This window comes from Arachis stenosperma, chromosome 9, assembly GCF_014773155.1.
Source record: "Arachis stenosperma cultivar V10309 chromosome 9, arast.V10309.gnm1.PFL2, whole genome shotgun sequence".
Classification (NCBI taxonomy): Eukaryota; Viridiplantae; Streptophyta; class Magnoliopsida; order Fabales; family Fabaceae; genus Arachis; species Arachis stenosperma.
In genome coordinates this window covers 4,714,045-4,738,764 of record NC_080385.1, presented here as the reverse complement: position 1 = coordinate 4,738,764, position 24,720 = coordinate 4,714,045, and the positions used below count along the sequence as shown (strand labels likewise).

At 31.3% G+C, this 24,720-nt stretch overlaps 1 protein-coding gene across 1 annotated transcript; it reads right to left on the bottom strand.

Annotated features, from left to right (window-relative positions):
- Window positions 1–13,763: 13,763 nt before the first annotated feature.
- LOC130951210 (tubulin-folding cofactor D-like) lies at window positions 13,764–23,011 on the bottom strand. Its single transcript, XM_057879844.1, is given in 18 exon segments — window positions 13,764–14,216; window positions 14,304–14,489; window positions 14,985–15,029; window positions 15,479–15,748; window positions 15,837–16,412; window positions 16,504–16,728; window positions 16,833–17,038; window positions 17,296–17,494; window positions 17,968–18,183; window positions 18,294–18,464; window positions 19,093–19,115; window positions 19,118–19,196; window positions 19,366–19,482; window positions 19,750–19,935; window positions 20,743–20,919; window positions 21,137–21,239; window positions 21,833–22,380; window positions 22,674–23,011. Coding segments are annotated over 18 exon segments (3,831 nt in total). The 5' UTR covers window positions 22,887–23,011; the 3' UTR covers window positions 13,764–13,925.
- Between the last annotated feature and the right edge of the window lie 1,709 nt (window positions 23,012–24,720).

Below are 24,720 nucleotides of genomic sequence, written 5' to 3'. Positions count from 1 at the left end.
GAGATCGAGAATGAGGATCCCCTTATCCGGAGAGGTCAGAGGACACGAGTACCACGTCGTTGCTTCACGGGGTCGCACCTATTTAGATGATTTGTGTGCCATGTTGTATGTTATCTTCGTCTATATATTTATCAGTTGATGTATGTCTGTGTTACTTATTGCTTTATCGTCTATCATTTACTATGAAAACATCTGTACTTTGCGTTTTGATATTATTTAATTTCCGCATCACGTATTAATTTAAATTGTAGATTTATTTATTGTCGTGTGCATTCAACACACATTTCGTTTAAAAATCTGGTAACAAAACAGTTTCATTACTTAGGATCCCATGCTTAGTAATTCGAACCATCCTGGTTCGAATTACTATTTGATGCAATTTGAGAGTAATTCGAACCAACTCGGTTCGAATTACTAGGGGAGTGGAACACAAGTGTAATTCGAACCAACCAAGTTCGAATTATACTCTATGTAGTTCGAACCAAGTAGGTTCGAATTATATGTTTATGGAGTTCGAACCAAGCTAGTTCGAATTACATAGTAATGTGCTTTGGCTGATTCGTGAAGTAATTTTCAGTTTGGCTGATTCAGGTAATTTTTTTGCTCCCTTGGCTTATTTCTGTTTTTTGTCCAATTTTTTATTTATCAGTTAAATTTTAGTATAACATTTTCATTTTTATATATATACAAGTATTTTATAAAAGAATAATTTTATATGTTTTTGAATAATAATAGTAATACAATTATTTTTTTGAGTAAATAGTCAAATTAGTCTCTAAAAGATTGTTCGTTTTTTAAATTAGTCTCCGAAATTTTTTTTAATCAAATTCATTTTTTTAAAGTTTTTAAATTAGTCATGTTACTCCTTTTGTCATTTTAATTTGTTTGCTAATGATGTTAAAATTTGCTAACATAACATGTTAAGTGACACTCCAACATATACCTATGAGTCTTAATTGACTATTAACATGATTAATTTATGAAATTAGATCAAATCAACTCTAAATTAAGGGATTCTAATGCCTCAAATTTTCTCCTCAATTAGATTTTGATTTGATCTTATTTCATAATCTAATCATGTTAATAATCAATTAACACTCTAGATATATGTTGGGGTGTCATTTAATGTGCTATATTAACAAATTTTGATACTATTAACAGACAAAATGACAAAACGATTAATATGACTAATTTAAAATCTTTAAAACACGAATTTGATTAAAGAATCTTTCGGAAACCAATTTAAAGAATAAATAATCTTTTAAAGACTAATTTAATTATTTATTTATTTTATAATTTGATTCAAAGGGAAATTAATTCTTTAAATTTATTTTACAATAAAGTTAAATAAATTATAGCTAATCAAAATTAGTTTTCAGCTTTTTTTGTTTAAATTTGTAAAATTTAAGATAATAAAAATTACTCTTTTTTAAGAGAATAATTAATAAAATCAACCCAACCTAAGTAATTTTTATAAAAATTAAAAATATATGGCTGGGAGTTAATTATCATAGAAAGATCACTAGTAAGAATAATAATTATAATTGGGGAATAAATTTTTTTATTTTTTTAAATAAATATGATTAAGTGTAATTTTTTATTATGCATTTTTAAATAAGATAGAAAAAATGTAAAAGAATATATTATTTAATAAAAAAATACACTTAACAATTAACAATATCAATAGAAAAAAAATGTACTTTTATTTTTTACTGCAATAATAATGAATATTACGTATTAAATGAGTGAATATTATACATAATATATTATAAGTTTATAAACTCAAATCTTCATTTTATATTCTTTCTTGTAAAATAATTCAAATACGAAAAAAAATTAATACACAAAGTCTACTATCATGTTGAAATAATCAATTATCTTAAATATAATTAATCATCTTAACTATTAAAATTCTCACAAGATTCTATAAGATTGGATTTCACCTACGAAACGATAGATTTTATTCTCTTTCAGAGACACTGTACTTATCAATTATTTATTGAGACAACACAAATTTATAAATGTAAAAATTTTTTTCTACACCATAAACTTAGCCAAAAAAAAAAAAATCCTCAAATCATACGGCCGCAATTAACTTTTATTTTTTTTTGGTGACTACAATTAACTTTTATTTGGTATCGCCCATTTAAATTCTTAAATTATGATGAGAAGAATAATGTTAAAATAATTATTAGCATTTCCTTGTTTGATAATTTTTAATTTTGTTGGGTTTTTTTTTTTTTTTTCTACATGAAGTCTAAGTCCAATATTTTAGAATTTCTTCTTGTATTCTTTTATCATTAATCTAATAGAATTTTGCAGAGATTGAGAGAATGAGAATGCAACCATAAAATAAGAGAAATAGAAAACAAATTTTTTTATTTTATACAAAACAATAATCTTTCAATAGCAGTGCCTCATCCATTTATTATGGGATCAGTCTAAAATTTAGACTATAATTTTGTCTCATCTTATTCGTTATTTTAGACTATAGAAATGTTGATTTGATGTCTGTGGAGAGAAAAATTAGCTTCACACAACAGTTTTAATTTTGGGTAATTTTTTTTATTATTTTACTTTTTATTTGTAAATTTTGGTACTTTGATGTACGATTTGTACTTTATTTAAAATTCTTTTATATCTCATATTTGATTATAATAGAGTTAATTCATTGGTTTAAATAACTCATAATTTTTATCTCTCATATTAAGAAATTTTTAGTTTTCACATCAAAATCTTGGTATGTTTTTGGTGTTGCTTTACTTAATATATTTACTTGCTCATAGCTACTACTATATTGTATTGTGAGTACTTTCATATTATTTTTGTCTTAGATATTTATATTATTTTTGCTGCTGAATTATATTATATTGACATCAGAGTTTGTTGGTATTTTTTCTAGACTTGTGATTAGGATTATGTGACTAATAGAAACTAATATTAATATTAGTAGGATAATCACTCTTAATGATTCTAAATTTTTAATTATGATTTATAGAAGTCAAAGAAAAAAGATTTGTTTTATATCAAGAAGTTTTATCAACTAATTTTTGGTATTAAGAAGCCTAATGATAAATCCTAGGATGAGCGGATTTTGTTGCATAGACAAGTTTGTGAATATATTAGACAAGAAATTGACGATAATATGTTGAACCATATTATTGGGGACATATATTCGGACCCTTTGGATTAAACTTGAACAATTGTATGCTCAAAAAATTGGGAATAACAAAATATTTTTTATTAAATAGTTATTGGCAATGAATTATATAGATAGGACATCAATGACATGTCACTTGAATAACTTCTAGAAAATTATGAATCAAATTATCTTTCATGGGTATTAATTTTGATGAAGTTAAAGGATTATTACTTCTTAACTCCTTATCAGATTCGTAAAAAATTCTTAGAATTTTATTGTCGAATCTTGCTTCTGATGGTGTAATATCTATGGATCTTACAATGAAGATAAGGACAATGTAATTCATGATGATTTTTTTTAGTTATGAAGTTTGAATCTTTTAACCTTGTTAATAATATCACTAGTTGGGTGATTGACAATAGTACTTCTATTCATGTTATATTTAGGAGAAATTTATTTACATTTTTCTAGAGATTTTAATGATGTAAAAATGGCTCATCTAGATATTGCAAAATGTATCGGTGTTAGACAAATTTTCCTAAAAACCTCCAGTGATTTCAAATTGATTTTGAAGCAAGTAAAGTATGTTTCAGATATTTGGTTAAACTTACTTTCTGTTGATAAGTTGTCTGATGAAAACTTAGATAATTCATTCTCTCGTGATAGTTGGACCAAAAATTTCATAGTTGTTGCTAGAAGTACACAATATTCTATTTATTTAATCCAAGTAAAACTTGTAAAAGATGTTGAATTTGTTGAACAACTGATTTATAGCAAAATAGATTATGTCATATAAGTGAGAAAAACATGAATATGCTATCCAAGAAGGATCTTCCATTTAGTTGCAAGGTTACTTTGAAAAAATAAAACTAATAATGTTTTGTTGGAAAATAAAATAGGGTTTCTTTCAAGAGACATCCACCTTTAAAAAAGTCAGAGATACTTAAGTTAGTGCATTTTGATGTATGTGGTCTAATGAAGACAATAATATTTGAAGACCAAAGATAAGTTTTTGATATGTTCAAGCAATTTTATGCTTTTTGTTAGAAACAAGAGATTGAGAGAGTAATCTGAAAAGTGTATTATTCAGTCTGATAAAAAATATAATGTACAAGGGATATATATAGGTGCCAGAAGAATCAAAGTAATAAAAGTATAGAATCCTATAATTAATATACAGATATGCCATATAAATATAAACGATACTAACTGATCTAAAATGATTATAATGATTCTCTAATGATTCTCTAACACTTTTGTTAAAAGAAAAATTGAGAAGTTGAAATACATTCATACTGACATAGTGGTGAGTACTGAGATCCATTTGATATTTATTGTAAAGAGAATGGTATAATACATCAGAAGACTCCTTCGAATACTCCCCAGTTGAATGACTTGCTGGCTAAAAGGATGAATAAAAAATTGGTCAAAAAAATTAAGTGTTTATTATCACAGTCTAGATTGGTAAAGTTTTTTTGGTGTAAAACTTTGAGCACTATTGTTCATGTCTTGAATCAGATAACATGCGTTCCTTTGCAATTTGAAGTGATAGAGAAAGTATGGTAAGACAAAGATATACTTTATAATTACTTAAGCTTTAAATGCAAAGTCTTTATTTATATTTTCAAAGATGAAAGATCCAAACTTGATGTAAAGACTAAGCAGTATATTTTTATTGGCTATAGCATGGATGCATTTGGTTATAGATTTTATGATCCTATTAACAAGAACGTGATTCGAAATAGAGATGTTTTTGTTAAAAACCAAACATTAAAGAATTTTGATAATGTAGAAAAACCAATAATTTATCCAAGTGATTATTTTTTTACTTTGGATATTATTTTCTCTGTGCCTATGGTAAAAGATGATAATATTGAAACTCAGAAGAATGAGTATGATACATGTGCAGGTGAAGATGAAATTCCGACATATGATGAAGTTGGTGATGATAGTCATGATGAACAACCTGTTTTAAAAATGCATGCTAATGAACTTGGAAGGTCTACAAGAGAAAGAAAAATTTTGTCAAAATATTCTCCGCATGAATTTGTCTTGTTGACTAATGGGGGAGAATCTGAATGCTATGGAAAGACTATTAAAAATGAGAGCAAAGTTCAATTACTTGAAACTATGCAAGAAAAAAATGAAATTCTTACCTGAAAATGATACCTCTGAGTTAGTGAAGCTACCTAAAGATGTGAGAATTTTGAAGAATAAATAGGTATTTAGAATTAGGGGTAGAAAAAGGTCAGGCGGCTTACCAAGAGCCTGCAGTCTGGCTTGTATTTAGTCTATCCTAACCTGATCTGTTATAAAATAGGCACATGCTCAAGCTCATATAAAAGTCTTAATCTGTTAATAGGCCAGGTCCAAACTCACTATTTAGCCTTATTGGCCTGTCAGGCCTGCTTGGGCCTGCGAACACATAGTTAAATATATAAATAATTTTTTATTATTAATAAAATTATGAGATATTTTAAATTTATTATATTTAATTATAAATACTTTAAAAGTCTAAATTTTTTTATAAATATTAAATATGATATATTACATATAAATATTTTTATTAAAAAAAGTTTTTTTAAATAATATTTTTATTTTTGCAAAAAAAATTTATTAGACCTTTTAACAGGCTTCAAGTAATGGCCTGACTGAATAACAGGCCAAGCTTAATACTTGAAGAAAAGCCTATAGCAGGCTGCAAGACAGGTTCAGGCCAATTAATTACATGATAGGCTAGGCCTGTTAAGAGTGAAGCCTTGACCTGACCTGACCTGTTTTCACTCCTATTTAGAATCAAGAATGAAGAACACACTTCTAAACTTCGATATAAAGTTAGATTGGTTGCTAGAGGATTTAGCAAGAGAAAATGTATTGATTTTCAAAAGATTTTTACTCCTGTTGTGAGGATGTTATCTATTTGTGTTGTGTTTGGATTAGCAGCTTCTCTTGATCTGAAGATTGAGTAAACAGATGTAAAGACAATTTTTCTTCATCGTAATTTGAACATAAAAATTTATATGGAACAACTAGAGGATTTTATTGTTAAAGAAAAGGAAGACTCATATGCAAGCTTAAGAAGAGTATTTATGGATTGAAGCAAGCTTTAAGACAATGATATAAGAAGTTTGAATCTATTATAGGGGATGGTTATAATAAGACAATTTTATGTCATTGCACAAAAGTTTTTTTATAGTGATTTTATCAATGTTTTACTTTATTGGATGATATTTTGATTGTGAGTGGGAATGTTTTAAGGATTAATAAGTTCAAGAAACAGTTGAGCAAGTTATTTATTATGAAAGATTTGGATCATGCCAACAAACAAATTTTGGGCACGACAATTATTTGTTTATAGAAATTTTAAGAAATTTTATTTGTTACAAGAGAAGTACATAAAGAAGATGTTCAAAGGTTTGACATAAATGATACCAAATGTGTTGCTAGTTCTTTTACTCCTCATTTTAAGTTGAGTACCAAGTAATATCCAATCATTGATAAGGAGAAACAAGCAATGGATGAAATTCCTTATGACTCAACTGTTAGAAACTTAATGTATGCCCTAGACATTGCTCATGCGGTTGGTGTCGTTTCCTCTCTAATCTAGATTTGGCAAGAGATGTTGATTCTCAAAAGTCTACTCCAAATTATTTGGTCAAGTTTGCAGAGTTTATTACAACTAAAGCATGTAAAGATTTGTTGTGGATGAAAATTTTTTTGGAAAGCTTAGTTTCAAATAAGATCATTATGTGTTATTTTGTGATAGTTAAAAGTGCTATTTATCTTGCTAAGAATTCTATCTTTCTAAGATTTAAACATATTGATGTTAAATATCACTAAATACGAGATGTGTTAAATTTTAAATTATTAAAATTTGAAAAAATTTACACTCATGATAATAATGCTGATATGATGGTAAAAGTATTGTCAGTAAATAAGTTTAAAATATGTTATTTGATTATTAAGATGACAAGAACCTTCACCTAATCAACAAAAAAAAAAAGAAATTTGTTGGGTTTGTTTTTTTTTTTTTTCTATGTGAAATCTAAAATTAATTTTTTGAAGATATCTATTTTTACTCTTTTATTATTAATCTAATAAGATTTTTAGAGAAGTCGAAAGAATGAAAGTACAACTACAACGTGAAAAAGGAGATAGGAAACAAAATTTTTTATTTTATATAGAACAACAATATTTGAATAGCTTTTAGATGGTGCTTTCTCAACCTAAATGTTAAGCAATTTTAAATATTCATTTCACATTAATTAACCATTGCTTTAACAGTAATAAAAATTGCCAAACCCTGTATCCCTTGACAACTGCAAACACAGTCTCCTTCAACTGAACACTTAGAACTTTGGAAACTAAGTTAAATTTATCCAATTGTCCAAAATTAAATGAGAAACAAAATTATCCAATTTTCTTAAACTAAAGGTTGTTATATATTTATTTGTGTTCTCTTTTTATATGTGAATTGTAACATGATTGGACATTATGTGTGTTCATAAAATTTACTTAAATACAACAATTTACTTACACAAATTTGCATGAAAATACACTACATACTAAATCATGAACTTTATTAATGATTTATAAAAAACTATCAAACCCAAGGAAGCATGAAGATTTAGTAGGAGAATTGATTAGATACCAAATCATGGCACATTCCGATGCTTTAGTACATTCTTTTTATTTTTGCCTAGTAATTATAATAGTGCCTAATTTGATATCTTTGTTCAAATTAGCCTTCAATGCCTGCCTTACAATTTGGGAAGGGGGGAGCGGGAACAAAATATCATATTTTATTATGCAACTACGTTTTCTGGTGTAATTTTTCTTCTTTCAACTCGATTATTAGATATATAAATTGTCACAATAATCTACTTTGAAAGACATAAGACATAAGAAGACCTATTTGATAATAACTGAATATAACAGATCTTGTGATAATAAATTTGCAAAGGACTTCATCGCTTATACTTAATTAAAATACAAAACCAACAAAAGATAAAATTGTTAACAAGATAAACTACATTATTACAACAAACTGAACTTAAAATGCACCACAATTTTCAAGCCATTTTATTTCTAGAGTCTTAACTATTAATTATCTATACATGGTGGAAGCTTATCCAGGATTGGAATATATCTGCATAATGGTTGTAAGCCACCTATAATTCACAGAGATGTAAAATGCACAAATATTCTATTAAATGAAAACTTCCATGCCAAAGTTGCTGATTTTGGATTGTCCAAATGTTTTGCGGCTGACGGCGATACGCATGTGTCGACAATTGTAGCCGGAACTCTAGGGTACCTAGATCCTGAGTATGTGTTTAGTTTCAATTTATTCTTAATATATAAAAGTAGATACATACGCATGTACCACATTATTTTTGAAACATTTTTTTTCTCCTACTAATGTCATGTATTGCTTACTTGGCACAATTTTAGAATCAACTACTCAATTCTTGCCAAATCAACTATTATTTTCAAATCAACAAAAAATTAAAATATACAAATAAAAATTAAAAAATAGAATCCAATAAATTTGTAACCTCCAAATATATTGAATTCATATTCCTATATTTATTATATTTTACCGTTATAAACAATACAATAAATTTATAACTGCAACAATTAATTTATAAATTAAAAGTTTAAAAAATGAAAATTATATTTTATTATTATAATTATGTTTATTATAATCATTTTAATTTTTGTCAATGAGTTATACCTCAAATGACATAGTCTCCTATATTGGTCGCGAGTTCGAGTCTCTGTATTTTTGGTAAAAAAAAAATAATCATTTTACTTTTTAGAAGTAACACTAGGTACAAAGAACTATTATTGTAGTTTTTACTTATTATTAAAAACAAATTCTATTTTATTTTACCAATATAAATTTTGAAAAGAATATTTGAAAACTAAAAAAAAACAAATTTATTAAAAGAGTATCAAAATGAAACCAAAAAATATATGATATTAAACATACATTTTCATATTAGATACAAATAAAAAACTAAAAAATAGAATCCAATAAATTTGTAACCTCCAAATACATTGAATTTATAATCATATATCTATTATATCTTACCGTTATAAACAATACAATAAATTTATAACCGCAACAATTAATTTATTAATTTTTATAAATAACTCACTAAAGTAATTAACATCCATATTACAAATGTCATAATAATATTATTAATCATAATAAATTTTACGTTATAAGTATTTAAATTTCATACCATTTAAACTACATATACAAGTCTCTTATCACTATTCCTTCACATAACATCAAATTTAGCACAAAAAAATTTATTTCCGAACTGCAATGAGAATCTGATGATCAGGTATGACAAAAAAAAAATCACAACATGCATCATACATTCATACTTACTCAAATACCATATACCTAATGATAACATAAATTGAATATTGGAATAAGAAAAGATCTTCACAATTTTAGCAACTATAAACGAAATTGATGACAAATTAAGATGGAACTATGTTAAATGTAAAAAGTATCAGAAGAAAGCATATAAAAAAAAGAAACAACTACATTTGTGGCACATGTAATCAAACACCACAATATCCAACAATAAGGTAACTCTGTATACTTTTCATAATCTCATCTATCAAATTATTAGTTGCTAGCCCAATACTTATTTTAGGTTCAGAATTCAATTAAAGGTTTTAGATCAAAGTGTTACAACAACTTTTGTACTATTTGATGGCGACGCAAAAAACTTATTGCGCACAACTGCTTCAAATCTAATGACATTTCAGAAAAATAATGACATTGAAGCACCACCTTATCAAGAGATTAAGGAGAAAGAATGCCATACAAATCCAAGACACATCTTCGAAAGAAGAACATACATACAAAGATGGAACCAAATAATACAATAGAAAGTGCATCAAACTCAACAATTCATAAAGAACATGTGAAGCAAGAACCTAATAGCCAATAAAAAAGGAGGACGAGTGCCACATAAGATGACTAAGTCCATCAACTAAAACAAATGCAAAAATCAAACCACCAAATAAAAATGTCACTTTGTACAACTCCAACATCCAAATCTTTTGTACTATAAATTATTTAAAATAAAACACTTTTTAAATTTAACTTTAATTTATACATATTTAATTTATTTCTACAAAACATAACAATTTTTAATATTTATTATATACTATCATTAATTTACCGTCTTGTGTATCACGCGGGTCGCATTCTAGTTATATAATTAATTATCCATCACATTGGTTATTGAAAGAAATTTTTATGAGAGAATGAAAAATTAACTAACCAAATTATTATTGGATTCCCGTGTTAGGTATACGATATCAAATATATTGACAGAGAAAAGTGATGTGTATAGTTTTGGAGTAGTTCTTTTAAGGATAATCACAGATCAAGCAGTGATAATAGTAAGAGAAGACATGTTTCATCATATAAGTCAACGGGTTAATTCCATGGTTGTTGAAGGAGATATAACAAAAGTTGTTGACTCAAGGTTACAAGGAGATTTTGACAGTAACTCTGCATGGAGAGCGGTTGAAATAGCAATGGCCTCTGTGTCTACCATTTCGATGGAAAGGCCATACATGAGTGATATAGTGAAAGAGCTAAAGGAGTGTTTGGCTGCAGAGTTAGCTCGAAAACATAATAGTTGTGACCTTCAAAATAAAGATTTAGTTGGGCAGGTTAGTCTGAACTTGATTAGTGCCGATATCACTCCCATAGCTAGGTAGGTTCATAGTTCATTCCTTATTAATACTAGTACTAGAAGCCCATGACTACTAATAAGAATTTGGCATGGTAACTGCTTATCAATGCTTTGGAATAGTAACATCTCAGATGAGCAAAACAAAATCATAGTTTCTATGAAATGTTTTATAGTAAGACATAAGTTGAAGTGTTTGAATATAATATTCTATCAAATCAAATGTAGATAGAAATAATTAGAAAATGGAAAAGAAGGAAAAAAGACTAGTCTAAAATAAAAGAAAGATTTCTAATCATAAAATTCCTCAAATTAAGCTAAACCAGATAAGAAAAAGATTTATAACTAATTCTATTTACATAGAAGATTCATGAAAGGAATCAGGAATCTGATTTTAATTTGATCTAGTCAACACTCCCCCTTAAATTGGTTTGAAGATATCCTTCATTGACAGCTTGCTTATTATGCTATCAAAGGTCTTTTTGGGTAATCCTTTAGTGAAAACATCTACTAATTGTTCCGTAGTTGGAACATATGAGATGCAAATATGTCCTCTCTCAATCTTTTTCCTGATAAAATGGTTGTCAACTTTAACATGTTTAGTTCTATCATACAACACTGGATTATGAGAAATAGAAATTGCAGATTTGTTGTCACAATAAAACCTCATTGGTGGAGAAATGGGAACTTTAAGTTCTTGTAAGATTTTTTCTACCCATAGTGTTTCACATATTTCATGAGCCACTGCTCTAAACTCAGCTTCTGCATTATTTCATGTCACAACACTCTGTTTTTTACTCCTCCAACCAACTAGGTTTTTGCCAACAAAAATACAATACCCAAATGTTGACCTTCTATCTATGACATTTTCAACCCAATCTACATCTATATAGGCTTCTACTTGAATATGTCTATGCTTTTTGTAGAGTAACCCTTTTTTAGGTGACCCCTTCAATTACTTTAATATTCTAAAGACAACATCCATGTGTTCTCGACCAGGTGAATGCATAAACTGCCTTACCATGCTCACAACAAAGGCTATATCCGAGCGTGTATGGGATAAATAGATTAGCCTCCCTACCAACCGCTGATATCTCCTTTTATCCATTACATTTTCTGGTTCAGCTGGCTTCAATTTTAAGTTAGGCTCTATAGGAGTTTCAACAGCTTTACAACCAAGTAATCCCGTCTCTTTTAAAAGATCTAGGATGTACTTTCGTTGGTTCATAAAAATGCCTTCCTTAAGCCTTGCAAATTCAATTCCAAAAAAATATTTTAATGAGCCAAGTTCTTTGATTTCAAATGCTTCGGTAAGCTTCTCTTTCAAGTCTTTTAGCTCCAAAAAATCATTACCTGTCAGAATAATATCATCCACATATACAATTAAGATGGCAGTTTTATTAGCTGCTAAATGTTTATAGAAAAGTGTATGATCAGTTTGGCTTTGAGTATAACCAAGTCCCTTCACCACCATTCTAAGCCGTTCAAACCAAGTTTTTGGGAATTGTTTTAATCCATAAAGAGATTTCTTTAGTTTGCACACTTTATTCCTCCCTAGTTCAGCCTCAAATCCAAGTGAAAATTTCATAAACACCTTTTTCTCTAGCTCCTCATTCAGGAAAGCATTTTTTACATCCAATTGATATAAAGGCCAATTGTAATTCACAGCAAGAGATAAGAGAATCCTCACAAAGCTTAGTTTAGCAACTGGAGCAAAAGTTTTTCGATAGTACACTCCATAGATTTGTGTAAATCCCTTAGCTACTAACCTAGCCTCATACATCCCTATGCTTCCATCAGCATTGCACTTGATGGTAAAAATCCACCTGTAGCCTACCAATTTTATATTCTGTGGTAAATCTACAATCTCCCAAGTTTCATTCTTCTTGAGTGCATGCTAGATGCCACTCTTTCATCACTGTTAATTTTCAGTTGGGATCATCTAGTGCTTCCTCTATGTTCCTAGCTCAAACAGATTTGAAATTTTAGAAGTAAAAGCTTGATGTTTTTGAGAGAGATTTTGGTAAGAGACATAATTGAAAATAGGATGGTTGGTGCTGATTTTTAGTACCTTTTTGGTGCAGGTTCTGGTTTCTTTCCTAAGGACTATTGGCAAATTATTATTAGAAGTGACAATTTCAGATTTAAAGTTCCTGAAGTACTACAATTGGGCCGTCTTTCAGATTTTTAGATTAGGTTGGTACAGAGATGATGGACTAGTCTATATTATTCTTGGAATATTCCCGAACATAATATCGTAGTTCTTTTTCTGATTGTGGTATTTCTTTTTCTATTTGGATTTCAACTAATTCTAGCACAATTTTAGAATTGGTTTTCACATCTTGTTTTGCAATTGTTTCAGAATTTACTTGATTAATGAAAGTTGTATCCTTAATATGTAAGATAGGAGTGGGTAAAGGTTTATGCAAAAAATTTTCTTCACTTAGACTCTTCCCATGAAAAGAATTTTTCTGAAAAAAAGGTTTCATGTTCCAAAAAGTAACATCTATGCTTACATGAAATTTCTTAGTGTGTGTATTGAAATATTTATAACCCTTTTGACTTGGAAAATAGCCAATAAAAATGTATTTTTCTGTCCTTAGATCAAGTTTACTTTGATATAAAGGTGCATGCAAAAACACAGTACAACTAAATACTTTTAAAGGTAAATCAGAATGCAATCTACATGTTGAAAAATTCTTTTTGAAAGTATCCAATGGGGTGCAGTAATAATTAGAAAATGAAAAAAAAAAGAGAAAAATAGTAGCCTAAAATAAAGGAAAGATTTCTAATCATAAAATTCCTAAAATTAAACTAAATCAAATACGAAAAAGATTTATGACTAATTCTATTTACATAGAAGATTCATGAAAGGAATCAAGAATTTGATTTTAATTTGATCTAGTCAACAACATATAATGTAAAACACACTGAGGAGTACATTTTAATATGACAGGAAAAATTGCCAATTCACAAGAAGATTTCATATCAACAGTTGCAAGTTACATTGTACAAAAGCAAACCTGGGATGGGACCAAAAATAAATAAGTAAATCAGAAGCCAGATGCCTCAACTAATGAAGAATATGATGCATTCTCATCCAAGTCTATGGGCTTCTTAGTACTAGTTTTTCTTGATGCTCCGTCAGTGTTCTTACCAATTGGCCCCACCTCCAAACCTACGGTCTCACATAATGCTACCCTTTGCTGTTTTGCTAGATCCATGTCGCCATCCCAGCAATTATCGCAAATGATTTCGAGTGCTTTCTCAATCTTGTCTTGAGCTACAAGATTCCCACTTTGTAGCAGGACAAGGTACGCCTGTTCAGCTGCTACTTTTCGAATCTGGTTTACGAGAGAAGGAAAGCATGAGAAAATAGAAAATAAGATTGTACATTGATTATAACTGATTTGCTTCTAAGCAAAAATCACCTTAGGGTACCGATGCACAAGAAAAGAAACAAGTTGTGAAAAGGCCCTCATATTGATTGATTCTGGAACTGAAGCTACATAACCAAGTATTGAAATACCAGCATACAATTTAGAGAAGTCTTTGGATCCCTTCAATTCGATTGCAAGAGAATCCAGAACTCCAGCACAAAAAGTTGGAGTGTTGGCCTAAAAATAAATTTTATAGATCAAATGAAACCTCATCATATAGAGTATAAAAACAATAGATAGATCCGTTATTTTAAACAGTAGAAATTGCTCATAAGCAGCTATGCGCTATAGAAGACATTGGGATATTAGTTGACTCTATTTTCTTTTTACCTCTGCTTTCTCACTTTTCAACATTAATGCAAAAGCATGTAACAAGAAATAAATCAAATTATTGCTCTTAAAAGTATTTTATAAGAGGGAAGTTTGCAATGTTAATAGGGTACAAGATGTCTTTATGACAAAAATATTTGATGTACAACGACAATACAGCAATCTTCCTTCTCACATTTGTTTCCACTTGAGTGGTATGGGACCAAACATATATTGGCAAGAAACAGTTACAAACATATACTTAAACCATTATGCCATAGCAGAAATAGACCGCATGTGTATGGAAATATAGATGACCTGCTAACAGGGAAAATGAAAATAAAGAGAAAAATACAGACTAACCTCCATGTTAAGGAACACCTTTTTGCTGAATAGAATCTCAATGGTCTGAAATACAGATTAAGTTCATCAGTACATGAGATTTAAGCAGTAACTAGAGCAAATCAATTTATTCATAAAAATTCATATTTCATAATAGAGAAGGAATCAGTATTATACAAAGGAAATTTTAAGCTAAAAATAAGGAATACTTTTAAGTATTGATGATAGGAGTGTGCTCAAAAAGTACTCAACACAAGAAACATATAAATGGCTAGGAATTCTTGAAATAACGGTCCTTCAGCTACAACCTATGGCTCAGTACTGGGATATAATGGGTAATCTTTATGCCATATCCTAAGGTGTATCAACTGTACACACTTTTAATCAAGAACTGTTTTTCACATCAGGAATTTTAGCCTTCCCCCAAGAAAGAAAAGAAGCTATAAAATAGAAACATCAAGAAAGTTCAGTTTAAGAAGAAAGAATAGTTAAGCATTGCTAAGGTAACTTAATACCTTTAAAGAGGGAATGATAACTCTATCACATTTCTCATATTGTTGGAGAACCCACAGGATGTCAACAGATAGCATGTACTCTCTGGACATTCTTGTACTATGTTCTTCAGATTCAACCTCTTCTAGATATTCCAACACTGCTGAGAGTGATACCTTCTTCAAAAAATCTTGCAACCCTCCAATAGAGGTAACCAATCCAGATAGCACATCTTTGCTATAACAACCAAATTGAAGTAACCGCACAAAGCGTGGATAAGAGTAGGAAGGAACCTGCATCAAAACAGTGTGTTCACCAAAAAATAAAATATAATCAATGTTACCAACATCAAGAACTGATAAAAGAAATCCATAAACTTACTGCCCATTTTGCTTCTGCTTCCTTAGAAATGATTTCTTCTAACTTTTCTCGAAAAGGTATAAATGGAATATATATCATCTGGTTATACAAAATTCTGCGGAGAACATTTGCAGCTGCTTCTCTCAACTTATCCATCTTCTCTACGGCTTGCTTACAAATTCCTCTGATTAAACTGGTAGCAAGATTTTCATCAAATAATAAAAGCTCTTGGTTGTTCTTAGGCAAGTTATCATTTAAAGGCTGCACTAAAGATTCAAATTCCTTTCCATCTGATGTTCCGGACAAAGAGGCTGACTTATCTATCTTACAAAGCATATATGTACATTTTTCAAGGCCATCTAATGCAGCCTCACGAACCCAAGAACCAACATCACCTCGGTTATCAACAGAATAGTCATCAAGAGCTTTAAATAAACTCATCATCACCTCATTCCTTATTAGAACAAACACAGAAATATCATTCTCAATAAGAGGTGTTGCAGCATCTTCTCTTTCACTAATTAATGTTTCACATACTGATGTGAGCCCTCTGACAGCATTTACACGTGCTTCAGCATCTCTCTCTTCAGGGTTTTTCTGCATATAGGAAAAATTTCTATAACATAATCACCAGAAGCCAAAATAGTATAATGAAATAATAGTCAGGATTTGCAACTGTGTAAAGCACCTCAATTGCACAAGAGCTACAAAGCTTCAAAATCACATTTCTCCACTGGCTAGCCAATAACTCATATGGCAAAACACCAATTGCCAATGCAGATCCTCTCCTTACAGCAACGTTTGGATCGGTCAGCATATTGAGGTACTTTGCTGTCACATCACTTGTACCTTTATTATCTGAAGCAAGTAAGTATGCCGGGATAAAATGTTTAAGGGCTTTAACAGCGGCATTCTGAAAATCACAAGATTATTCTATTCATGTATCCAACAAAGTGAGCATATTGGAATTACCCAAAAAATCGATGATACAATTTGCTTGTAACAAAGGGACAGGACCTGTATCTGAGAATTAGGATGTCTTATATTCTCATTAAGAGTATCAAGCAAGCTTCTCTTTATCTTTTCCGATAAAGCCACTTTAGATATGGAAATACATTCAATAAATCTAGAAACAGCTGAACGCATAATCTCTCCTCCCTTTCCACGATAAAGTCGCGCTTTCTCAATCGCAGGAACAACGTCAGCAAGAGTTTTTTGCTTATCTGTCAATGACAGTAAAAATGTCACATTTCTGCTAAAACTTATATAAAATTTTGAAACAAATTACCTTAAACAAAGAGAGGTTTAACAATAACCAGGAACAGACGCAGACTAGAGTAATCACAATAGCTGTATATATTTCAGTACTAAGAGTTCTATACAGTTTCCTCTTATTTTTCCCTTTTATTTTAATAGAACAGGTCTGTTTCAGTACCGCTACTAACAGCATAATAAGAAGTTACAGGAAGAAAGTACCAACCAGAAAGAAGAGCATAGCTGCATTGATGTAAAGCCAGAACCAGCTCCCCAGTTGCTAGAGTAGCCCCATGGCGCATGCATAAATCAGATGAAAGAGTGCAAGGAATTAACTTTTCCATGACAGTGTTTGCAAAATACCGAGGGTCATATTTTACAAGAAAAGAAAGAGCCTCTGCAGCAAGTTCTCGCAAGCTTTTATCCTGAAGAAAAATTGAAACAACACGATAAAAGGAATAACCATAAACTGTTAATAACTGAGAATATGAACAAATTTATCCCCAAAATATGACATAATGCAAGGATTTGTGTGCATGTGTGACAATAATGCAAGGAATAATACTAATTAGAAGGAAAAATATAATGGACAAAATTAAAAGGTTTTATTATCCTCTATAGTCACATCTATAGAATAGAAGAGTTTTACATTGGAAATAACTCCCTTTTCATTCTTTTCCCTACTTTAAAATCGAATCTAACTTCATATTAGTAACCATAAAGCATACACATTCTAGGAAGATTTCCAATGTTGCTTTGCTGTATATGATTTCCCTATAACAATTTTATTATTCAATGTGCAGAAACCAGGATCAACTTATTTTACTTAGAAGGTAAACTAGAATGCAAGTCCGATTAGGGTTAACATTTGAGCAATTGAACTAGAAGTAAAGCATACCCAGTGGCAAATTTTTCTATCCAGCAGGTCATCCACGAACAGAAGAATATATCCTTCATACTGAGCAATGAAGACAGCAACGTGAAGATAGGAGTGTACTCGAGAAGAAAGTGAGAAATAGTCTGCAGTATTCACTATGTCAATGCCATGTGGATAATTCCCTTGCCGTCCAACATTCTCCTGAAAAGCAGCTGCTGCTGCTCTTCTGCAGTTAACCTAAGATCACAGGTTGATTAGGACATTCTGTTCACATGGAATGGTGGAATGAATATCAACCATTTTAGAACAAAATCAAGTCACAAGAAGGGCGTGAAAGATAAAAGGACCTCACGGTCATAGCATGCCACTGTAAGGAGGTGTGGGGCCAGCTGTTCTAAGTTGCTCCTCATATCTGCATGATAATATGCACGCCCAAATGCCCAACATACATAAGCAGCTGCATCACGTACATGAGAACCAACACTGTGTGGACCTCTCCGAACATCATAGTGCAGCGCCTGATTAAAAAAAATGGTTTAAAATTTCAACCATTACATAGCTGTTGTATGCCAAACAACTGCTCAACATAGTTCAAATTTAGAAGAAAACAACAACGAAACAAATCTTTGGCAACAACAGCAATGAATAAGGGAAAACTATCGTCATTAACATTGCAGTAAAGAGTCTAGTTAAATCAAAACTGTGATTGGAATGATTTATCAGGCCAACTAGAAGATTGAGAACACCAGCTGTAAACCATACTGTCAAGGAAAGGGAAGATGTCTTGAGCTTCATAGGCATCATAAGATAGGGACAACGTACCCTAGAGTAAGAAAACAAAACTTTAAATTAGTCGAAGATTCACTCCATTCTTATATTCTATCTTTTACCATTTCTTTCCTATCATATATGTTGTGTCGCAATAAGCTGCTGCAAGGTGTCAGAATTGTTTTTAGATTCTTACTTGGAGCAACATAACAACGATAACCAAGCCTTATCCCCCAAGATAAGGTTGGCTAATGTCATGATACAGCATTAATAAAGTAATTTGACCAGCTAAACAATTATAAGCTGCTATAATAACTTTTTAAGTCTCAATCTTGTATCTCTAAACCTATGGATATATCTGTCAAATTTAAGCATCACCTTCACAACAACAGGAACAACTTCGGAAGACTAGTAGGCAAGAGAAGGCCTCGACGAGCAAGTTCAGCCAAAGCTAAACAGCCTCCATGCCAGGAACCATCACCCTGAAAAAAGTGATGTGTGTAAGCTATAATAGAGGATCAGAAAATAGTTAAGCATATTATAACTATACTGCAATGCAAATGAAAACCTAGGTAGTCGAATGTAACTTTAGCTAGTAAAATATAGTTGTTAGGTCAAGAACCCATATGAAATGATAGTCAAGTATCATACCTCCCAAGGTGAAAATAGATCCAAAACATATGATAAAACCCGCTTAGAAGGAGATGATGTCAATCGTGAAGTTATACGCCCAATGCCTTTAGCTGCAGACCAGCGGACAATTGTATCCTATAACCGAAAGCAATATTTCAGTAATTGAAGTTATAACAAATGGACAATGTCAACAAAGTCATCACAACTTTCAATAGCTTAGATAACTAATTTATACAAACCATTTACAAAGAAAGCAAGCAACAAACATCAGTTTGCTTTGTAATGTATCGTCATTTACATATAACCAGACATAACATCATACTTCATATCATCTAATGTCAGCAACTTAGCACAGAGGTGAAACACAAAATTCACTATAAGAATCTAACCTTTTAGACATACCATATCCCTCAAAACAGATAGCAACATCAGAATAATCTCGGCAACATTTTCTGGAACCTCCATATCTTCATCTTCTGCTCCATCTATAACTTCATTTGATTTGGAGGAGTTGCCATGCGCAGCCATATTGGACTGGTCAATTGAAATGGATGTATTCAGAGAAACATTTAGTTTGGTAGTCCTTCCCTGCATGACAAGCATACATTCGTCAGGGCAAGAAAATAGATAGACATGAAGGTTCTACAGTTACCTATGAGAAGTCAGTAACATTTTAGTTTGCTAAAAACCCTGCTACAATAACAACAACAACAAAGCATCATTCCACTAGATGGGGTACTAAGCTGCCTATTATATTCTATTGTAGTGAAGAAAGAGGTAGAAGAACTTTCCAAGTCATCCTTCAAGTTCAGGAGAAAAAGCTTAGACAACAAACGACATTTAAAACAATTTCCATCGATGTCATCGATGCGGCGGAACAAATAATAATTCAGAAAGTAGCCAGGCATAAGATATGGTCATAACTCTCAACTTTTAGTAGTAATTTAAACAACTGAGCACACTGCAAAGTCCATAATGATTTAGCTCACTAGTAAAACAAATCTTCAAAAATGTGAAGTTTCATTATTAAATCTTTTCTATGAACTCACTGTCAATATTAAAATTTTCACAAATTTAAACTATTGTTTATTAAGTGCTATTCATATTTTCACCACCAATAATGGCTCTAATCTCATTGTTCCTGTTCTGTTACAAACTCTACGTACAGCTCTTAACTTGCATGAGGAGCGATTGCTGTTTTCTCAGCAGAACACACATTTCCAGATTGCGCATATAAGTATCACTATTAGTTCTTATGGCTTTATATATAAAACATAAGAAAAAAAATAAACAAAAAATAGACAAGAACATTTGCAAGTACATACACACCCCAAAAAAACAGTGTCTTTGCACTTTTAAGATATCGGATCAGACATGGATAACATAAAAGCTAACCGTATATCGCCATGAGGGCAACCGATGAGGAAGGGCAGTGAGCCCAATCCGTTGGGTTAACTTCATTATAAACTTGCGAAGTAAAGGGCTTCGAGCTGCAGTTGAGGACTTATACAATATTGAAGTGTCATTCCAAACAATGGGGATTACACCAAGCAATAGATTCCGGCTGCCAGCCTGCTTAAAGAATTTATGCTACAACAGTTAGAATCGTCAAATATTATGAAGACTTAATTTAGAATTCTTTGATGCCCAAAGAAAGAAAAAGATAGAGACGCTAGATCATCTCCTGAAGCTAAATGGTGCATTCATTCAATATACATTGACATGTGTCATCATTCTTGGTTCTGAAAGGAAGCAGACTGTATTTGCAGAAAAGCAATAAAAGCAGAACCTTGAAAATAGCAGCCATTGCTTCAACAGCACCAAGTAATTGGAAATGATGGAGTATATCTTCGGTTTCGGAAGACATGACCTCATGGGTCCACTCAACAAAGCTGAAACAGTCAAAAGTCAGTTTTTGGCAGAAATAGCAGCAGGATTGATTTTCTAGCATGATAGTTTGGAAACAACTAGTTCTATACATCAAATGCAAGAATGAATGCAGACCCAAACAAGTGTGAAGTCCTAATACATAATTACTCAGGACAAATAAACAATAATGACCACCACCAAATCATTTTCCATAAAGCAGGGCATACCGAAAATTATTGATAACGACATCTAATGATATTTAGTAAGAATCTGCCACTATGTAACAAATTTGGCGCCCTTCTTGAGAGAGTGAATTTTAACTGTAATATTCACTGCACTTATGAGACATTCTTCCCTCAATGATAGATAAATAGAGTGCTTTTAGGCGCACACTAACTAGCCTAAAAGGTACTAGTTTAAAATAAAAGTTAGCAGCTTAAATAGTTTAAATTTTCAACATGCTACTCACTAGTTTCTTATTTCTAGCATATGTAAACATGAGCCACAAAGAATTAATGCAGCATGATACCACATCATTGGAAGCGACAAATATTCAAAGCATGAAGAGAAAAAGCTGAATTAACAATGAGTAAGCCATAAAAATATTCATGTGAACCTCGTAAAGGCTTTCGGCATATCTGGCCGAGTAAGTAGCCTTGAGAGCACTAGTCCAGCCATAGTACGCATGGGACCAGCAGTTGCAAGGTAATCCTTACAAAACCCTATTATTCTCAACACAAGAGGGGCAAGCTCAAATTCATTGAGATTTTCATTGTTGGCAATGCTGGTGTCAACAGTGGAGATGTCAAAAGGCACCAGTACAAGTATATAAAGCCATAGTAGCATCACACACTTAGCTTCCATCTCTCCCGTGCTTTCCTGCCTCAGCGACGTTCCAGAACTCATAAGATGACACTTCTCCAATAGAGATACAGCAAGTTCCAGATCCGACACCTGATGGGGAAAGAACTTAATCACAGCCTTGTATCCGCAAACCGTGACTAATGAATATATAATGATGCATATCGGCTTGATTATTTCAAGAATTTCATCGGAAGCTGCCCCGAGCTCAATTGTTCTGGAACGAATAATGTTCATCAGTGGAGAAATCATACTTTCTAGGTAAGGTTCTATAAGTTGGCCCTGCTCTTGATACTTATCTATCTGCATATAAAGGAACAATGCACAAATTTCACACCAAGCAAAGCACACATTATGCAAAAGAAAAAAAAAGTAAAATATTGTACACATCATTTTACATTCTACTTAACCCAGCATCCATATTCAAACAGTACAAAACGAATGCAACAGAAAACTGCTAGTATCCAAGTGACTCTTATTTCTATCAAAAACATAAACCACCATCCTAGCTTTACGCAAGATAAATACACAAATAATAAAATGAGCAGAAAATATAAACAATAGATAAAAAAATAAATTGGGTTGGAGGAGAGTACAATGGATCTGAATTTGTGAACAGATGAAGGATCAGAGACACGGCCATTTGAAACAGTGGCGTCAAGGAGTGACTTGAGGAGCTTCCACTCTTGGAGGAAGTACTTGTGGAGCACCCTCTCCTTGGAATCGAACTCGTCTTCGTCCTGATTCAAAGTCATATCCTCCGAAACCCCATCATCATTGTTCTTCACTGTCTCTTGCTTGGGTTCCATATTCTCTGTCACAATGCACTGATCTTTGTAAGTTGGATTTTTCTTTATATTTTTGGCGGGATCATAGGGAGAAGTTTCGATTTTTGTATGATAAGAAAGCAGCGTGAGAATTGAATTAGCTTCAGCTTTGGAGTTGCAACATAGGGCGGTTTGGTTTCAGTCCCATTTCCAGCTGAATATTGTTACGGGTCGGGTGTACCCGGTTTAACTTGCCCGCTTGAAAATTACTTTTTGCTAATAAATTTTCTAAAACCACTAATTAAGAAAATGATTGTAAGCCAAATTCTTTCGACTAATTAACAAATAATTGTTGTGATAAACACAAAGGATATGAATGCCCATGCAAGTGACTCAGTTTTTATGTTACCAATAGAGAATGAAATTAATATGGGTTGAAAACATTCCTCCCATACGCTTATAAATAGGAGGTTAACCTCCGTTGTTAACACACACAATAATAAACAAATACTCTCTCTTTATGTTGCAATCAAATACTCTTCTCTTTATATTTCTTCTACAATTCTTTCTCTTCTTTTATTTTATTAGTATTCTAAATTCTCTTTTCTATTACTCTTTACATATTATATTAATAGCAATATTAATCATCTTTATTATATTGAGATAGTAACAATAAACATATGCGATTCTCTCTCTCTTTATTTTTAATACTTCTTTCTATCTTTGTATATATATACACATTACGACATATAATATTATTATTATATATATAAATTATTATTGAGCTAATTATTTTAATACTAGAGTCTTCTATTTATACATCTTTATTTTATATATATCTTTTATTTTACAACACGTTATCAGCACGAGACTCTGATCAAATTCCTAGAAAGACTCAGGTAACAATTTTTCATTATGTCGAAACTCTCTCATCTTGAATTCAATGCTCTTGATATATCTGAAAATAATTATTTATCATGGATACTAGATGCTGAAATCCATATTGATTCAATGGATCTTGGAGATACCATTAAGGCTGAAAATAATGCATCCCAGAAGGATAAAGCTAAAGCCATGATTTTTCTTCGTCGTCATCTTGACGAAGGATTGAAAAATGAATATCTTACATTAAAAGATCCTGCAGATCTTTGGAAAGACCTTGAAGAAAGGTATAATCATCAGAAAACGGTGATACTTCCTCAAGCCCGATATGAATGGACGCATTTGCGTTTACAAAATTTTAAATCTATAAATGAATATAATTTTGCAATGTTTCGAATCACCTCACGAATGAAATTGTGTGGGGAAAAAATAACTGATCATTGGAGAAAACTTTCTCAACCTTCCATGCCTCGAATGTGCTCCTGCAGCAGCAGTATCGAGAGAAAGGGTTTAAAAAATATTCTGAGTTAATTTCTTGTCTTCTTGTTGCTGAACGCAACAATGAGTTGTTATTAAAAAATCATGAAGCGCGCCCAGCTGGCGCTGCCCCATTTCCTGAAGTAAATGTGGCAAATTACCCCAGAAGAGGTAAATGGCAAGGTTTTAATAATAAGAAAAATTATGGAAGGAAAAAGAATTATGTTCAAAAGAGAGGATCTCACTAGAAGTGGGATAAAGAAAGGAATATCGGACAGAATAAATCAACCGAGGAGAAGTGTTTCCGCTGTGGTGGAAAGGGTCATTGGTCACGTACCTGTCGTACCCCAAAGCACCTAGTTGATCTTTACCAGGCATCTTTGAAAAAGAACGACAAAGGAAAGGAAACAAATTTTGTTTCAAATGATGCTGAGAACTCCACCATTCATTATGATGTATCTGATTTCTTTGAGGATCCTGAAGGAAATATTGGTCATTTGATCAATGATGGAATAGT